Consider the following 18,038-nt stretch of genomic DNA (forward strand, 5'->3'; position numbering starts at 1 on the left):
TTGGTTACGAATCGATGATAACGGAGGAACGAACAAGTGCGCTAATTTTCGTCTTCGATAATGACAAAAGCCTTAACCTCAACGTGGCAGTTGGAACCCACCTCTGTTATTTGTTTATTTTTTAATTTATTTCTCTTAATTAGCGGCATTGACCTTTTATTCTCATACCAACAAATCTTGCCCTACCAAAGTTAAGATATATTCCATAGAATCATATACCTTGCTTTTTTTTTTTTTTGAGTGCTTCCAAAAAGCACAGGAACCACTACTGAAAGTGGAGATATTTTTTTGTAAGAGCCTAACTTCACACAGCATTGACGTCGGCACCCACATCTCTTGCTTCTAAACTTTGGGTCTTCAACGTCAAAATTGTTCAAATGATCCGTAACATTAATTTCACAGGAAGAAAGTGGTACACAAGCCGTAGCAAATTCTCTACAATTATCTCATATATATATATCCTCTATATATATAATATATTCTAATCTACAATGTTGATAAGCTTACGTTTGTTTTCTTTACAAATTATACAAAAAGGAATAGAAGGCGGATTACCTATATTTAAAATACAATAAGGCACAGAAGAAAGCAACAGAAAAGGAAAATTGAAATTCTGTTCAGTGATTTGACTGCTTGCATTTCATGCCTTCTTAACCTGGGGTTACTATGATATGAGTTGGGGTATGTGTACAAGCTTTCCGAATTTCCAAACACACTCGCATAGACCATCTCTCCGAACATACCAACTACCGGATGCTGAAATCCAGACAATGCAGTGCCTCCAAGATTGAGCAGTGGAGATGGAGAATTCCCTTCAAAACCGCCATATGAATGTTGTCCATGAGGATCATAGTTTTGACTCTGATAAGGATTACGATAAGGAAGCTGTTGGCCGGTATTGGATGTAGGATATAGAAGAGCTTGGTTGCCAAAGGCTGGAGGCCTTGGAGGTATGACCGTACCTCGGTGAGAAACCTTGCCTTCTGGCTCAGATTCAGTTGGAGTTTGACCCCGACCATAGAGGGGTACCATTGTTGTATGTGAAATATCAGCCTTGCATACCGGACATTGTGGATGCTCATCAGAGGCAAGAGAGGCACTTTGAACATGGAGCCACTTGTAGATGCAGGGCCAGCAGTAGAGATGGCCACACAAGGTGACCACCGGGTCGTAGGCAAAGTCCAAGCAGATGTTACAATCGAAGCAACCATTGTAATTTTCTGAGCCTGTGGCTGCACTAGCAATGGACTTCCATTCGCGGGCAAAGTATTGCTCAAAGGCCATGAATTTATTTGCACAAGTTGCAACAACTACCAGTATGCCTTTTGACTCTGAAAGACCTCAAAAAAAGTGAAACTCTATTAGCACTTGGTTCCAAGATTGACTAATATCCTTATCTCAAAAACTGCACACTCACCTTGCAACCAAACAAATAGGCAGGAGATGAAAGTAAAAACAAAAAGGTTGCATTACAACAAGACACTGGTGGACAAAATGTGCAGAAGATATATATATATATAACAGTACTAATATCAAAATCAGTCTTGGTGGAACGCAGATTAAGAAAACAATAAACAAGAATGGGCCCACTGAGAGGATGACTTAATGTGCGCTCAAACGCTAAGAGCTGAGGCAGCTTATCTATGAAATGGATAAGCAACACAGGAAACTGAGAGGACCCACGACTTAAGAATATATCATGTACAAACACCATATGATACATGCCCAGTCAACATTTTCCCCCTTCTCTTTTTCTACCTTCCTCTATAATTTCTATTCTAAGTTCTGTTTGGAAATTTTCATTTTCCTACATACAGAGTCTGAAAAATCAGAGGAACAGCTTTATGATGTGCTTTGCAAAAGAGAAGTTTGAAAGGCATACCATAAAGAGCACCATTTTTTTTTTCTTTTCAAAAATTAAGTTTTCTTGCAAGTTGAGGACATTATTGAATCACATACTAGGTATATGTAAAATCATATAGAGAAAGAAATCCAAAAATTCATGAGAGAAGTCCAATAAGGATAAATAATTTACAGACACACAATTACAAATTTAAGCAGTTATTTTTTCTGAAGATAACTACTGACTTTCTCTACACCAGTAAAATGCTGTTTCTCAAAAATCCTCCTCAACCCAACATCAGTTTCCACTTTGATTTATTTAGGCCAGTTGATTTATATATGTGTGTGTGTGCGCGCGCGCGCGCGTGTGTGTAGGTTGAGTAACATAAGCATAAATAAGCTCAGAATGTGATAGTCAAATAACCTAAGACAAAGCATGATAAAACAGTACCAAGTTAATTCATTAGAAGTAAATAATCAATAAAAAGATAAAATAAAAAAAGAAGAAGAAGTAGGGGAAGCTTGAGATTTGGTACCCAGAATATCATATAATTTTAATACCAAGCAATAACCAGCTGCAAAGTCCTCCAGCTTTTATTGAATAGGAATAGGAACAAAGACCAAAATAAATAAAAAACAAAAATCCTGAATATTCAGCATCTCATTTGCACGTACTTCTAGAATCTAGACCTACATAACACCTAACTTCTAATGTCAATTCAGCTCAAAGAAAACAAAAAGAACTCTGCCATCAGAACTTCAAAGAAAAAGGCTTCCAAAACCTAAGAATCGAACAACCAACCACAAGTTTCAAAGTTCCACACATTTGAAATAAACATATTACAACAACTCAACCAATACGCAAAATACACATGATTTTATGAAGGAGCTCAATACATGGCAAAAACTTTTCTAAAATTAAGGCTCTGTTTATTATTGAGGTTGAGCAGCTATAGCTTTCACTAAAGTATTTGGTAAACGTTAGCTACTATGATTTGAAAGGTAAGTTGGTTTGATCCACTACCTGCACGATAAAAAACCTATAAAATTATTATTTAAAAGTTATATTTTCTATACACTATTAACTTTTATTCTATAATTACAGTTTTTTTTTCCACATTAACATTGGCTTTTAAGCTACAATACCAAAAAGAGCCTAAGCTCAAGTTTGATTAAAGCTATTAATCAAAGAATAAAAACCTCAAGTTTAAAATTTATATATTCAGCAACAAATAGGCCAATATAGTCTATCCACTGGGTGCCAAATAAAAAATAAAACAGGAATAAAGCAAAAGGATTCTGCTTTCTCGTAAACCTGTTCAATCTCTTTGGAAAGTACCCAATTTACATCATTAGATAATATAAATTGCTGACAAAAAGAAAAGGAATATAATGATGCAGATCTAATCCTTCGGGGCTTTATCCCTCAAACACGAAACATCATTCCAATTGGAATTATGAAACCATCTCAAAAACGAGATCTATCGACTGATTTTGGCGCAAAATTTTACCATATATATCGTCTAATTCTCTTAGCAACGTCCCAAAATTGACTATAAACTACAAATACATATATTTCTCCAGAAAAATTTCGCAATATGAAAGTTATTAGTCAAGCCTAAACAGGAAGCCTTTCATAAGAAAAGCAACCGCTAAAAAGTTTGTAATATTTCAAGGCAATCCAAACAAAGCCTACATTTCAAAAACAAACAATTGAAAAAAACAGAAACCAAAATAAAACATGAGAGAATCGCAACCAGACGAACAAGAATAGATGCATAACATACCGAAGGCAGACAAAAACGGCGCGTCCCGAGGCTTCTGCTCTGAGAAGAGTTTCAGCGATTTGAAGAGAGGGAGAGAGAGAGAGAGAGAGAGAGAGGAGAGAGAGGAGAGAGAGAGTAAAGAGAAGACAGAAGGGAGTGAGGTTAGGATGTCGATGACGATGGAAAGCGAATGGTCGAGGAGAGATATTTTAATGACTAGTGCGAATTTGCAAAATAAATCGAACTGCGTGGATCAGCCCTGTTGCTGACATGGCTTCATCCACTCCGTGCTCCACGCGTGTGCTCTCTCCTTATTGGACCGCGTTCTGTATCGTCATACGTGCACTTGCCACGTGAGTGTTGTCATGTCAAACCAGTTAATTAGTAGTAATTGGGTCCGGCTACGGTGCAATGGTGATACCGTGTCACCGTTGGACTTAGCCGTTGGATCCACTTGAATAGATCGATTCTTTAGAATCCAACGACTGGGTGCAACAGTAGCACGGTACCATCGTTGCACCATAATTTTCTCCTAATTAGCAACAATGGAAAAAATATTTTTTACTTTCTCCCCCTCATATGTTATTGACCTGGAAAAATAAATATATTGATTATATCCGCCAATAATATCTGACTTTTATTTTATGTCCCATAATTGTGCTAAATGTTAATATACCAATTGCAGCAAAATTGGTATATTAACATTTAGCACAATTATGAGACATAAAATAAAAGTCAGATATTATTGGCGGAATTGATAGGGACGGCAACGGGGAGGAGAGAGATTAGTGTACTTATTCTTAATATGTTGTATATATCACCGTCCACTCTCTTTCTCTCCGTCAGAGAAGACGGTGGTTCTGGAATAATAACAAGAGATTTCGAGGGTTCTGATCCTAGAGTAATTAATATATTTTTAATTTTAAAACTTAATTTAATTATATTAACATGATAAAATTAAAATTAATATTTGATAATATATCTTACATTAATAGTAATTCATTATAAGAGTCTCACTACAAAATATGAATTATCAGAATAATTATTTCCATCAACCTTCATAATCTTACAATAAAAAGAAAAATAAATTACTTTTATATAAATAATTAAATAGATGAAATAAATATAGGTACTTAAACTAATGAGACGAGGACGCGACGTAATATTAGGCTATGATGAGATGATGACAAGTTGGTGCTGGTTGCCCTACAAATAATTTGGATATGATAAGTAAAATTATGAGAGAGCGACTTAAGATTTGATTTATAGATTATGCATTTGAGGAGTTATGAGTTTTGGGTAGTGGTTAAATCTAAATTACATTTATATTTTTATATTAATTAATATTTATATTATTTGTATAAATATTTTATTATTTACACTAATATTTAATATTTTATAATTTTATTATTATTCACTAATAATTTTAAAAATTAAAATGAAAAAATTAGAAGAAGATTGTGATTCTATCATCCTCTTTCCTTCTTTAAATAAAAAATTGAGTAAAAAATATTTTTATTTTTTTAATAAAAAATTAGATATAAAATCATTCTCTTATAATGAAAAAAATGTCATAAACTCATCCCGCGCGGATTTCTAGTTTTCTACCGTCTCTAACTGAAATACATACGTCTATTATTTTATTAATTTATTCCTTTCACCAATCAAATCTCTACTACCAACCACGGACGCAGAGGATCAACTAACCCGATTAGAAAAAGTGCAATCCCATGGAATACGGGCAGATGTTTGGTCAACGATTCAGTATTTATGCAGCCCATGTGCCTGTGTAATATATATAATTCAACGTTATTCTTTTTTTTTTTTAATTTCATTTCTAAATTCATTTATCATTTTTTTTATATTCTTAAGGTTGGTGGATCGTGTTTGACTGGTTGTGTTATGAGAAAGTCAAGACAGATATGAATTTGATCCTTTTGATAATCGCATAAAATAATATGCTATATTACATCATATATAATATATGATAATTTTTAAAATATTAGTCAAAATTTTAAAATTTACAGTATATAAAAAAGTTAAATTGCTTTATGTGACAACTCGTAAGTTTTATTATATGTTATGTTATATATAATATAATGTAACCCCCGTAAAGAATTTTAAACGCTAATTCAATTAGTTATTTGTTGAAGAAAACTATGTTTGCCCATGAATAACACATACGAGTTTGTACCATGGGAACGACAACTCTGCTGCCGCCGTTTTTATGTCCCATTTCTTGATGGCAAATGCTATGTTACAATTAATGTATATATAATATAATATAACCCCCGTAAAGAGTTTTAAACGCTAATTCAATTAGTTATTTGTTGAAGAAAACTATGTTTGCCCATGAATAACACATACGAGTTTGTACCATGGGAACGACAACTCTGCTGCCGCCGTTTTTATGTCCCATTTCTTGATGGCAAATGCTATGTTACAATTAATGTAACATACACACTCAACAACAACCACACAAATTGTATGGGCCCATCATTTGTGTGGTTGTTGTTGAGTGTGTATGTTACATTAATTGTAACATATGGGCTCCCTTTCTTGATTTCTTTTTCTCCATCAAGCGTTGGCCACCAAAAAGAGTCCCAGGAGAAAAAGTGATACTGGGGCGTCCGCCATTTTGATATAACAGAAGTTAAGCATAAGTCGTAGAGTTGTGTTCTCAATTTGAACTACACAAGTTTCTCTAGGGCACATCATGCCCTTCTATAGTGACAAATTTCAGTGCTGGTTTGTTTAATATAATTTTTTTTCCCTAAAAACAAAATTTAATTATTTTTTTTGAAAATATTACAGTACTATATTATAAATTAATTTACATGTCAGAAATTCTAAAACAACTTGATATAATTAGTAAAAATAAATAATCTAAATTTGATTTGATCAATAATATGTCATTTTAAACATTTTTAACCCGTTAGCAAGATTGTATCACAAATAATGGGCCTTACTATTCATGCCCTGTTGTATCCGCTGGGACAAAAAATACTGCAGTGCTAATATAAAAGAACAACGCCAAATAAAAGACAGATTACATATAAAAGAATAACGCCAAACACAAGTCCGGTGAGGCGGTGACCACAATCGACAAGATAAGATGTGTGCCTAACTTTGCTATCGTTGATTATTAATTAAGCCTTTCAGTGCTAACGAGTAACGACAAGGCACTCAAAAATATATATAAATAAATCAGACACTGTCGCAAATATCAATTATTATTATTATTATTATTATTATTATTATTATTATTATTATTATTATGCCGGTAAAATGTAATATTATATTGTCAGCCATCTTTATTAATTCCGAAAATAAAATTTTTTATTACTTCTTTCTTTGATTTGTTTTCCTTTTAATTTTTTTTTGTTTAAAATTTCAACAAATTTGAGTTGAATTTAAATTAGAATCTTTATTTTGTTTGGATTCTGAAAATTACACACACAAGTTATCAATGTTGCGTGCAACACACCGCTCAGTTTGCATGCAAGGAGTTGAATCATGGGCAGGTTAGTGTTAACTCTGTTAAAGCCATTATTGATGTTGGTATTTAAATTCAGAAACCAACCAACTGCATTAATATGCCACAAAAAATACTTGGTGTAGAGAAAGATGAAAGAAATAAGAAAATGAAAGAGGGAGAGTGAGTTGGTAGATAGAAAAAGGTGTAAATTTCTCTCATATTTTTCTACACTAAACATAACTTGCCACGAAAATAAGGTAGAATAGAGTTTCCACAAAACAACGACATAAGGCAGCGACACTAAGCACAACTCATACGCCCCTTTTGGGTTTCGCCCTCAATTTGTAAAAGCTTCATAAATTAGTTTTTCCCCAATTAAATAAGGCAGTGGGCAGTGACAGAACAGGGCAATTTGTTTCGTATACTTTATGCTAGGGCTTCAAGCGACAAAGTGAACACATCTTAAATTTATACTGGAAATGATCCCACCCATCCATTAGGATAGAGTTACATTTACTTTGTCTTACGTTACCAAAATTTCTGAAAAATCAACATAAAAAAATAATATGAACTTTCAATAAATTATTTATGTGTTTAACTTCAAATTCTTTGACGTAATAGGGTAACGCCTGTGTTTCAAGCTCCCTTTTTATTTCAAACTTTGTTTTCTCTTCTGCATCTTCTGTTTTTTTCTATTTTTTTGGTCAAATATCTCTTCTCATTTATTTCAAACATGACGTGTATAAAATTTAAAATGCGCGAACATCCACGTTAGCGGTTAGAGTGTTTTAATAATATCATTGTTTTAAATCTTGAGGCCAAACATCTTAACTGGTGGTCTTTTGTGGAATTTTTAAAAGAATATAATTTTTATTTATTTTTCATCAACATAAAATAAAAAATAAAATATTGACAATTGTTTCTGTAAAATGAAACTAATATATTTTAATATCATATTGAAAAATTTATTATTAAAATTTTGTTTTAAGTAAAGTTTGAATTTGCTCTATCTTCCTAAAAATTTTAAATTGTATAAAGTATAAAATATTTATTTATTTTTTACTAATAGCTTAGTTAGAAGATCTATTTACTTTTTAACTTTTCATTTTTTAAGTTGTTGGGAAAGATTCAAAATAACTATGAATAGCAAAAGTGAATTTTAATTAAGTTTTTACTTTTGACATTACAAAAACCAAGTTCAAATAAAGTAGTCAAATTAATTTTAAAAATAATAATAAATAACAAAATACTTAAAAGAAAGTATATACTTGAAACTATTATTTTTTTGATATAGAAAATATTTTAAATTTATTTAAAGAAAAGAACGAATTAACGAAATAAATAGAATATGAAGTTTGAAAATTTGAACTGAAAACATATTAGAGTTCGCGCCATAAACAAAATGCCTTTGTTGAGCCTCAGCCTCAGCCACGCATATAAAACCTGAAAGCACCTTCATTCTTGTATATTTTTTCAAATCCGAAAAAATCCTTTCTATCTCTCACATCTCATTTGCATTTCAAAATGTCCGCCGTAAAATCGATCTCCAGAAAACGAGGCTCCGACACCGTATCGGACTCGAAACACCGAGTCGTGGACGATTTTGATCCCCATTTCTCAAGGTCCGTTTCCAAAACGACATTTGATTTTGCGTTTGTTGATGAAGGTTTGTTGTTCTGATTTTTTAGATGAAATTGCAGTGACTTGAAAGGTATTATGTCGGCGCTGCAGCAGATCAGAGAGAAAGCACAGAGGGACGGTCAAAAGAAGAACGAAGAGACGATCTCTAGGTAATTTTTTCTCGCTAATTGATTTTAGCTTGGACATTGAAGATTTATTTGCCTATAATTTGCTTATAATAATTTCTTTAAAAAATATCAAATGTAGTTATTGTTTGGTTAGATTATTTATTTCGTATTTTTGGTTACTTGTTAGCTTCTGCTTTTTTTAATTCAATTTTTTATGATTCATGATTCTTAATTGCTTGTGCATGATGCGTAAAGAATTTGTCATAGCTACCAAATGCACAAGCAATTTTTTATGATTCATGATTCTTACCTTCAGCTTGAGTCACTTCATTTTTTGATATTCCTTTTCATTTACCATAAATCAACAATGCAAACAATTAGTTTCACACTTACATCAGCTAAGAACGATCGAAGCCTTTTTGTTACTGAAAGCTAGAAAAATATTGAAATGATTTTTAGAAAAGAATTTGATGAGTGTTTTCTTGAGAGTATCTTTTAGATCTGAAATGTACTCGAAGTGTTTATGTTGAGAAACATTTGATACTCCTAGCTAAAATTTATAACCATGGATCGCATAAAAATAATGATAAATATTCCTGCAAAAGCATATTTGCTTGTAAGTGCTGCTATAAATATAACATACCTAAGCTCCATTTTTCAGCTTTGAAAAACAGTATGGTGTTTTGTTAAATGTGCTCAAGTTATATTGTTATGTTTGTGCTTCCTTTGCTCTTTATGTACCAATTCTACAATTATAGTGAATAATTTATGTTTCGATACAGTGTTGCTACTGAAATCCGGTCTAAGATTGATGAACTGAGGTCCAAAATCGAGAAGGATAGGTAAAATTTAAATCTCTTAGTACACTTCAGTAACCAGATCGAACATCTAACTTTAATTTGTGCACAAACTATACTATTTTATTCCTTTTTGCATTTTCATTGCAGACAGAGTTTTGCTAAGGCACTATCGAAGAGCTCAAAAGAGGTTTGATGTGAACAAAGGAACTTGCCTAAAGATTGCTGGAGATGAATTTTAGGTTTAGCTATGCTTTTTTTTTTTTAGAGTTATCCAATAGATTGTTTGGATAAGATATGTGGTTAAATATTTTCAGTGTGAAAGTTGCTTGAAGAATGAGACTGCCAAGTTCCAAGATGTTTATGAGAAATTCTGCAAGGAGAGAGCTGCTCATCTTCAAGTCTTAAAAGGTATGCCCTGCTGCTGTTTGTTTCTTTTGGTCTTTCGGACTTTTGGCTTGTGGTCCAGAAGGATTTAAACTCAAAACAATGTTGTACATTTATGTATGAATTCGTCATCAACTAATTTATTTATTTTTCATTATCATATTTAAACTGCGTCTTTTAAACCGGATTCATTGTTTTTAAAAGTAATTTGGTTTGTCAGCTTTAAGGATTGCTTCTCTCTAAGTACCCTGTACATGCAACAAAGCACAATCCCATCGTGTCTATGTTACCCTGAAATACATACCAAATTGAGGAGTTGGCTGCATTTTTCCTGAAGCACTATGGAAAGTGAAAAAAATAGGGCCTAAAGCATTGGTCAATGTCCTGCAACCAGTCAACACTAGAGTTGTCAACTCAGAAATAATTCTTGCTTAGTGATATGATTCTGTTTGAAGTGTTACTGGTAAATAACTTTATCTTTTGCACTGACAGATACTATTTCCAAGTTTGAAGAGGACAAGGAAAGACTGTTCATGCGCTATGAACAACTAAGTAAGCAACAATATTCTATTTCCCCCTTGTTAGAAACTTAATTCCACTGATCTGGTGGCTCTTTGAAATCAGGGAAGAAAGAAAAGAGTTTGATATCTGAACAAGAGAAATACTGTGCTGATAAAATTGCTAACTTGGAGTCGTCCTTGAAAAAGAAGAAGCAGGTAAGCAAATTATATGCATCAAGTTGCTAGATTGCTGGTTTGTTTGCATTCATGTTAATAGCCATAAATTAGATTTTACTTTTTGGAAAACAGGATGACAAAACTTTCAGCATTTTGAGGAAAACTATCGGTTCATTTCTTGGCAATGCCTCGGATGAGGACTTCTTGCCTGATGATTAAAGATTTGCTTCAAAGGAGTTCTGCAGACGTATAACTAGTAACTTTTTCTTCCTTAAGAAAGAAGCTTATGATATACCATCTCTGAGAAACCAATATATACTAGCATATATGCTAGTATTTCATCTTGGATGCAGGAACTCAAGAAAATAATATCAACATTTGTTGTCTAAATGGTAATTAGTAGGCAGAGAAATTCTTTGCTTTCGTATGTCTGCACTGGTGAACCCACACTGGTTTATTCCAACGCACGTCTTTCCCTTCTGTTCTAATATGGTTCAACATTGCGAATTATGAAATGCTTGCTTCTTTAGGTTTTATGAGCTAATGCTGACCGTGCTCTTAATATTCATTAAAATTTCAATTTATTCATTTAGCATGTTGTTTCTGCTTTTGGCCCCTTCCTAAGCTTTTAAAATATCAGTGCCTGTTTCTGTCTTCTGTAATTGATAGATATCAAGTAACATTTAGGAATTAATGCTAGTTCTATAAGTGGTCCGTTAGTTGTAATTGCCCTCTCCCTTGATCAGTTGACCCATTTCCTTTGAAGTGTATCCCTTGAGGTGGTGTTTGTTTTTAAGAAAAGGGAGGAGAGAAAAAGAGTGGAATGGAGGGGAAAGAAGAAGAAAGGAGTGGAAGAAAATAGTGAAATTAAATTTCATTGTTTGGTTTGACATAAAATTTGATAGAGAAAGGAATTACAATTTTTTTTTTGGACAAATTTATCCTTTACCTTAAATATTAAATTATCTATATTAGTAATAAAATATAATTTAATATTAATACCAAACTTTTTTAATTTCAAAAAGTTCTAAAACAATTCATGATTTATATTTAATATAAAATATAAATAATTTAATATACTAAACTATTAAATATAATTTAATATAAATAAAAGCCGGTCAATAGTAGCGGTCAACACAAGTCAACGCTGTAAACAAAAGTCAACATCGGTCAATGGTGGCCGGTGACTTTCTGGTGAATTTCGGCGGCTTCCGGCGATGTCTAAGGCTCCAACGATGATCCGGCATAGCTCCGGCGACGGTCTGGCGAAGTTTTGGTGGAGGTTCGGTGATAGTTAATTTATATTTATATATTTTCATATTAAATAAACAAATAAATTTATTTATTTTATTAAATTTCTTAAATCATTCATTAAATATAATTAATATAAAATTATTTATAATATTAAATTGATAAAATAATAATTATTAATAGTATTAAACAAGTAAAAATGTTGAAAATAATAGTATTAAACAAGTAAAAATGTTGAAGGGCAATTTTAGAAGCTTAGGTTTTCAACATAAGAGGAATTTGAATTTTTCACTCTTTGGTGTGGAATTTAAATTTTACACTATAAGGGATATTAAATTCTAATGAAAATTAAATTCTTATATATTTTGTGTAACCAAACAATGAAAATAAAAGTAGAATTTAAATTACTTTCCTCTCCCCCACTTTCTCCTCTCAACCAAACATCACCTTAGTGCCATCATCTATGGAGTTGCATTGTTCTTTTGTAGTGAGCAAAAATTATTGTACGAGGGCCATGACTGTCAAATGCAAAAGCAACTGGTAAACTTTGTAACAGTATAAATGGAATCGGTGTTCTGTGTAATATAGAAATACAAGTCAATAAGGATAAATATAATATAAAATAAATAAAATAAAATAAGGTGCCAATGTGTCAAAGGACGAAAATATTTGTGTGGATTAATTTGCCGTAATGCTTCAGTAAAGGATAATTCATAAAAACTCTAAAAGTTGTATATGTTAGTTTATTTTTAAAGATAATCCATCAAATGCACTTAATTATGATATGACTTATCCTTTAATTGATCGGCCAATCTAATTCAATCCTTATGATAAAAGATAAACTACTCCATCTTGATCGCTACAAATATACATTACCTTTACAACAACAACTAATACATAGTACTTCTCATAATACAATTCGTATTACTGCTGAAATTTAATATTGTAATCCTTCACAGAATCTTATTAATAATCATATATAAAAGGAACGAGTTTCCTCCATACTCTATCCGTGAATATTTCTATTCATAATTAATTAATCACTTGTATTGTGTGTCAATGGCTGACGTCAATAAGCCTTCAAAGTATGTCTCACTGAAGGATCTGATACCACTACATAAAGTGGGAACACTAACTCCACCATATCCAGGCAACTTCAAGACTCGATATGTCAAGATTAAAGAACCTTTCTTTAAAGATGGAATTAAAATATACTGGCAAGAAATTCGAATTCGTGAAGAAGACAATGACACAAGAAAATATTCAAAGCATTAGAAGAATATTGCCATCGCAGGCTTGCCGGGCTCGAGTTTGGTGGCATTTTGACCGTAGCGGCGAGTATTCTGTTAAATCTGGGTATTATTTGGCCATGCAGATAAAGAATATGTCTTGTGCTGAAGCTTCTACTGGGGTCTCAAGGCGATGTATTTGGGAGTTACGAGTTCCTGCTGGAGTGAAGATTTTTCTTCGGTGTCTGTGGGATGGATTTTAATTTTTTTAATGGTTTTATTCCGATGATGTTGATGTTGCTGAGGCGAAAGCCTTAGGGTTTGGTTTATAATTAATTAATAAGAGTGGTTTATCTCCATTGTTAGTTGAGTCGGATTCGTTGTGCATAAGTCTATTGGCTTCAGGTCAGCGTATTTTGTATTATTCCTGAGATTCAGTGACTTATTCAACCAAAACAATATTTCTGGTTTTGTCATATTTGTATTGTTTTTGAGATTCAACGAATTATTCAACTAAAGTAAGATTTTTGGATTTGTCATATCTTAAGAGAATATAACAAGGCAGTAGATGTTCCAGATAAATTTACCCTCTATTGTACTGATTTTCTTTTTCGGATGAAGAATTTTCTACAATATTTATCTCATTACCTTTAAGTTTTGAATCAACAGATAAATGAGAATGGCTATTTGGGAAAAAACAATCCATATATACTTTTGATCTACCATAAAATTTGCGAAGATCTCGCGCTCCCCCCTCCCCTCCCGACACGCACGCGTGCACACACGCGCGCACACACGCGCGCGCACACACGCGCGCGCACACACATATCTAGTTATCTACCTTATTATGTACTTATAAGTCTTCAAATAAATTAGATTTAGTTTTCCTATAAATTGAAAGGAACCATTTAACACTAGCGTAAAATTACTTGCATGATTTATATAATATGAAAAACTGATTTGACTTTTGAGCAACATAATTGATTTTGATCAACTAACCATTGTTTTGCTGCAACACACTGGCTATGTATAGACAGTATATTTACAAATTTTGAGCAACCCGAAGTTAGGGAATGAATGATAAAAATTGGCATTCCAAATCACTGAATGCTCGTTTCCAATAAATTCCATATTAAACCATAACACATATGAAACAAATTAATACTGAAGAGAGCTAGTATTATCTTTGTGGAAAAAAAAAAAACGCAATAAAGTTTTTTATACTGGATATTCTTTATGTTCGTGATACACTTGAATTTAGGTTGTTTATAATAATGCAAAATATATTTGTTTCCTTTTAAGTTCGATTTTGAAATCAAATTATCGACGTCATTTAAACGTGCCATTTCCGGTAATTTTGCTTTCATTGAAGACTGCTGTTAATTTAAAGTGGAATCTGTAGAACACGTTATAGGGCCATCATATCTCCTAATCTAATTTACAAGTTTTCATTTTTTCCGAGCAAGTACAAGTGAATGGTTGGTTTATTAAAGCTGTGAAATTTATCGCTCTTTGAGACTCATCAAGTGATGATGGAGTGTGTTTGGTTCGTGTTCATCGTCAATGGCTTCTTTTAAACCCTTTTCTTTTCTTCTCATTCATCTTTCTTTCCCTGATCTAAATAGAAAGTCGATTCCCATAAGTTTTCCTTTTCTGGGTTTTAATTTAACACCACCAACTTTGTCCATCAATCAAGCCAATTCCTTTGTTTCAAAGGGTAGCCCTAGCCTGCGTGACACTGTTGATTTCATTGAATACGTAAGTTTTCCTTCACATGCACAAGTAAGCATGGATGAGGCTAAACGTTCAAAATACATCTCATTAAAGGATCTGGCATCACTTCCTCCGCAGAAAAGTGCAACTCCACCGTATCCGGGCAACATGAAGACGCGATATGTGAAGGTTAAGAAGCCATTGTTTAAAGACGGAATTAGGGTTTATTGGCAAGAAATTTCGGTTCGCGATGAAGATGCTTGACGCCTCAGCAAGGATCTACAAAGAAAATGTATTGATTGTTCTTACACACGTATATATAGCTATAACCCAAAAAAATAAAAAATAAAAAATAAAAATTCAGTGGCAGTAATTAAACTTTTTTTAGTTTAATAATAATATTTTATGATTTGTATTCAATGTTGAGCTAAGTTTTTAATAATATTGTGATTGAATGTTATTGATGAATAAGAATGTTATGGATGAATAAGAAATAATATGTTTTTCAATATTAAACGACTATAAATGCATGTATAACAAAAGAATATATAGAGTTAAGTACAACTCGAATTCTATTTTCTAATGTTGAGATTGGTTTAGATTTACTTTTATCTTTAAATATAGCATGCAGGCATATGTGTGTGTGTATATATAGAGCTCTTCAGTGCGGACGGTAAATGTGGATTTCATGCGGATTCGTTGACGTGAATTCACACGAAATTTGCATTTAAGCAGCACATAAGAACTTCTATACATGTGATAGGGTTATTGCAAACTTAAGCTTCCTCGTAAATACATTAATTAAATCATCTCTGGCGATCGAGCTAAAAGAGCATGATCTGTGACCCCAACACCTCTTAACGCCATTGAACGATTTGATGCCGTTGCGATCATGCTATTTGCCAATAGCTATAATAGCATCAAATGCTAAGTTGAAGGAGCCGTTGTTCAGAGACGCATAAGAAGAAGAAGAAGAAGAAGAAAAAGATTTACTTATCCCATATGTAGGATTATTTGAGTTGGTTGATACTTATATTGTTAAATCAATCAGACGGCGGATCAATAGGCTGCTTGGACAAATCTGTGGCTTACCGAAATTTGGTGAATGCAGCAGCTGTGCAACTGCATTATCATTATGACTGATAGATCATACATAGTACAACGTAGTTCATTATAATTTATTCGAGATGTAGTTGCAAAGATTATTATCTTTACTTAGTTATTTTTAATTCTAGTGATATAGAGGTAAAGTATATTTATAAGTTATGTTGATAATTAATTAATGAAGCATGTCAAATCTAATGTATGGACTTTGATAAAAAAAAGATAGACGTAGTTTCAAAAAATGAGATAGTATATCTATATAGTGTTAGGAATATGCAAAGTTATCTTAAAATTCTACAAAATGAACTATTGTCCCAAATAATTTTAGAAAAATATTTTATTCTATCTTAAACTTATGATGGAACATAGCATATATTTTTGTAATATACATATAATTATTCTCATGTAGAGAGAGGTAATTTTGTTAAGATGGGATATAAAAAATTATAACTTATTAGAATGTAGAGTTTTTTTTTTATTTGTAGTTGGTTCAAATTGTGACTAAATTTTTTTTAGAACTATATGAAATTTTTTTTCTATATAGAGTATCATCACAGAGGATAGAGGAGTTTTATTATATTGCAATTTTTATTTCTTATTTTTTATCTCGTTATAACTAAAATCAGCCCAATTGATATTAGAGGCCCATTAGGTTCCATTGATAAGATTTGTGATTGTGTTCTCAGCTCATGGGAAAATGATGCTGATTGCAATTTAGCATTGTATTTTAAAATGGAATGCAGATGAAATTTGCACAATTGCACTTGATAATTGGATAATGAATAATATGTATAAATGCATCCATTCACTATAGATATCAAATGCCAGCATATAATTTCAAATCGACATTAAAATCAATGATCATGATTTTCTCTTGATCTGAGCACTTATGATCTTTTACAGATCTTGTGCCACCTGTATTTTTAATTTATTAATCATTAATCATATTAACAGAATTTACTCAGATGAAAATCAGATCGAGAGAGGATCCTGATCCTAAAATCAATTGTCGGCGAGAGAGAGAATTTAGAGTGGGCGAGATAGATTATTTAGCCATCTTTAAATATATAATCACATGCAGAAGAAGCAATAAGATCATATTAGGAGAAAATCATATTCCTAAAATCAATTGTTGGCGAGAGAGAGAGTTTGCAGTGGGCGAGATGGATTATTTAGCCATCTTTAAATATATAATCACATGCAGAAGCATCAGTTACATGAGACACTGAGAAAAATCGGATTAGAGTTGGCATACGGTTTGCGCATAGGCCACGGAACGGGAGGCATCTTGATTCCCGTAACTTTAAATAAATAAATCTTCACTGCTGTGTCTACAGTAACTATTCCATAAAAAGAAATAATAATAAATGTGCATAAAAAATCATACAAAAAAAATTCATTATAAAATAAAGATTTTTTTATTTTCTGTAATTTTTTAACTCAAAATTTTGTGTTATTTTCAATATATATATACACACACACACGTCATTAGTAAGACAATTATGATTTAAGGTCAAGATTTTTAGGATGAAAAAAAGTTTCTTATTAATTTCCCGTTTCCAGTCCAGCTCCGTTCCAATACCTTGTGCCGCCCGCCCACAGCGCCAAAATGCTGAAATGAAAATGTATGTACCGAACTCCTCAGCAGACATAATGACAGAACTACCTCCGTTCTCCCGGTATTTTGGTTAATAACATTTGTTTCCCTAGTTATTTACTAATTCTCAAAAAAATATATAATTGTTCGTTTGTATCAAGTACCACCCTAACACCGAAATGACTGTCCCTAACATCTCCCTATATTGCGAGTTCGTAATGCCCAAAATTTAGATCTCTAAGGGTATTTTGGGAATTCAATTTTAGTTAGGGACTTATTTGGCACAAATCGGAGAGTTTATGTTTGATTCGAGAGTTCGTGAAACAATACGGATCCAATTGTTATTTTTCCTGCAATTTTAAGGGATACTAAGAGTACTCACCTACAATCGAGGGTAACTTCGTCATTCAAATTCCATTCCTAGCACGTTACCGTTTGAAAATTTATGC

General features: G+C 32.4%; 2 protein-coding genes across 2 annotated transcripts; one reads left to right on the forward strand and one right to left on the reverse strand.

The window, feature by feature from the left end:
- Nucleotides 1–424: 424 nt before the first annotated feature.
- On the reverse strand, nt 425–3,808 carry LOC102629340 (E3 ubiquitin-protein ligase RMA1H1). Its single transcript, XM_006467744.4, has 2 exons — nt 3,630–3,808; nt 425–1,331 (listed from the first exon to the last, which is right to left on the reverse strand). The coding sequence occupies exon 2, from the start codon at nt 1,282–1,284 to the stop codon at nt 562–564; it is 723 nt and encodes a 240-aa protein (XP_006467807.1). The 5' UTR covers nt 1,285–1,331; nt 3,630–3,808; the 3' UTR covers nt 425–561.
- Nucleotides 3,809–8,574: 4,766 nt separating this feature from the next.
- Nucleotides 8,575–11,300, forward strand: LOC102629056 (uncharacterized). The gene is made up of 8 exons (XM_006467743.4): nt 8,575–8,708; nt 8,787–8,876; nt 9,617–9,676; nt 9,782–9,821; nt 9,949–10,042; nt 10,511–10,570; nt 10,643–10,734; nt 10,828–11,300. The coding sequence occupies exons 1-8, from the start codon at nt 8,611–8,613 to the stop codon at nt 10,912–10,914; spliced, it is 621 nt and encodes a 206-aa protein (XP_006467806.2). The 5' UTR covers nt 8,575–8,610; the 3' UTR covers nt 10,915–11,300.
- The last annotated feature ends 6,738 nt before the right edge of the window (nt 11,301–18,038 follow it).

The sequence above is a fragment of the Citrus sinensis genome, chromosome 2, assembly GCF_022201045.2.
Source record: "Citrus sinensis cultivar Valencia sweet orange chromosome 2, DVS_A1.0, whole genome shotgun sequence".
Lineage (NCBI taxonomy): Eukaryota > Viridiplantae > Streptophyta > Magnoliopsida > Sapindales > Rutaceae > Citrus > Citrus sinensis.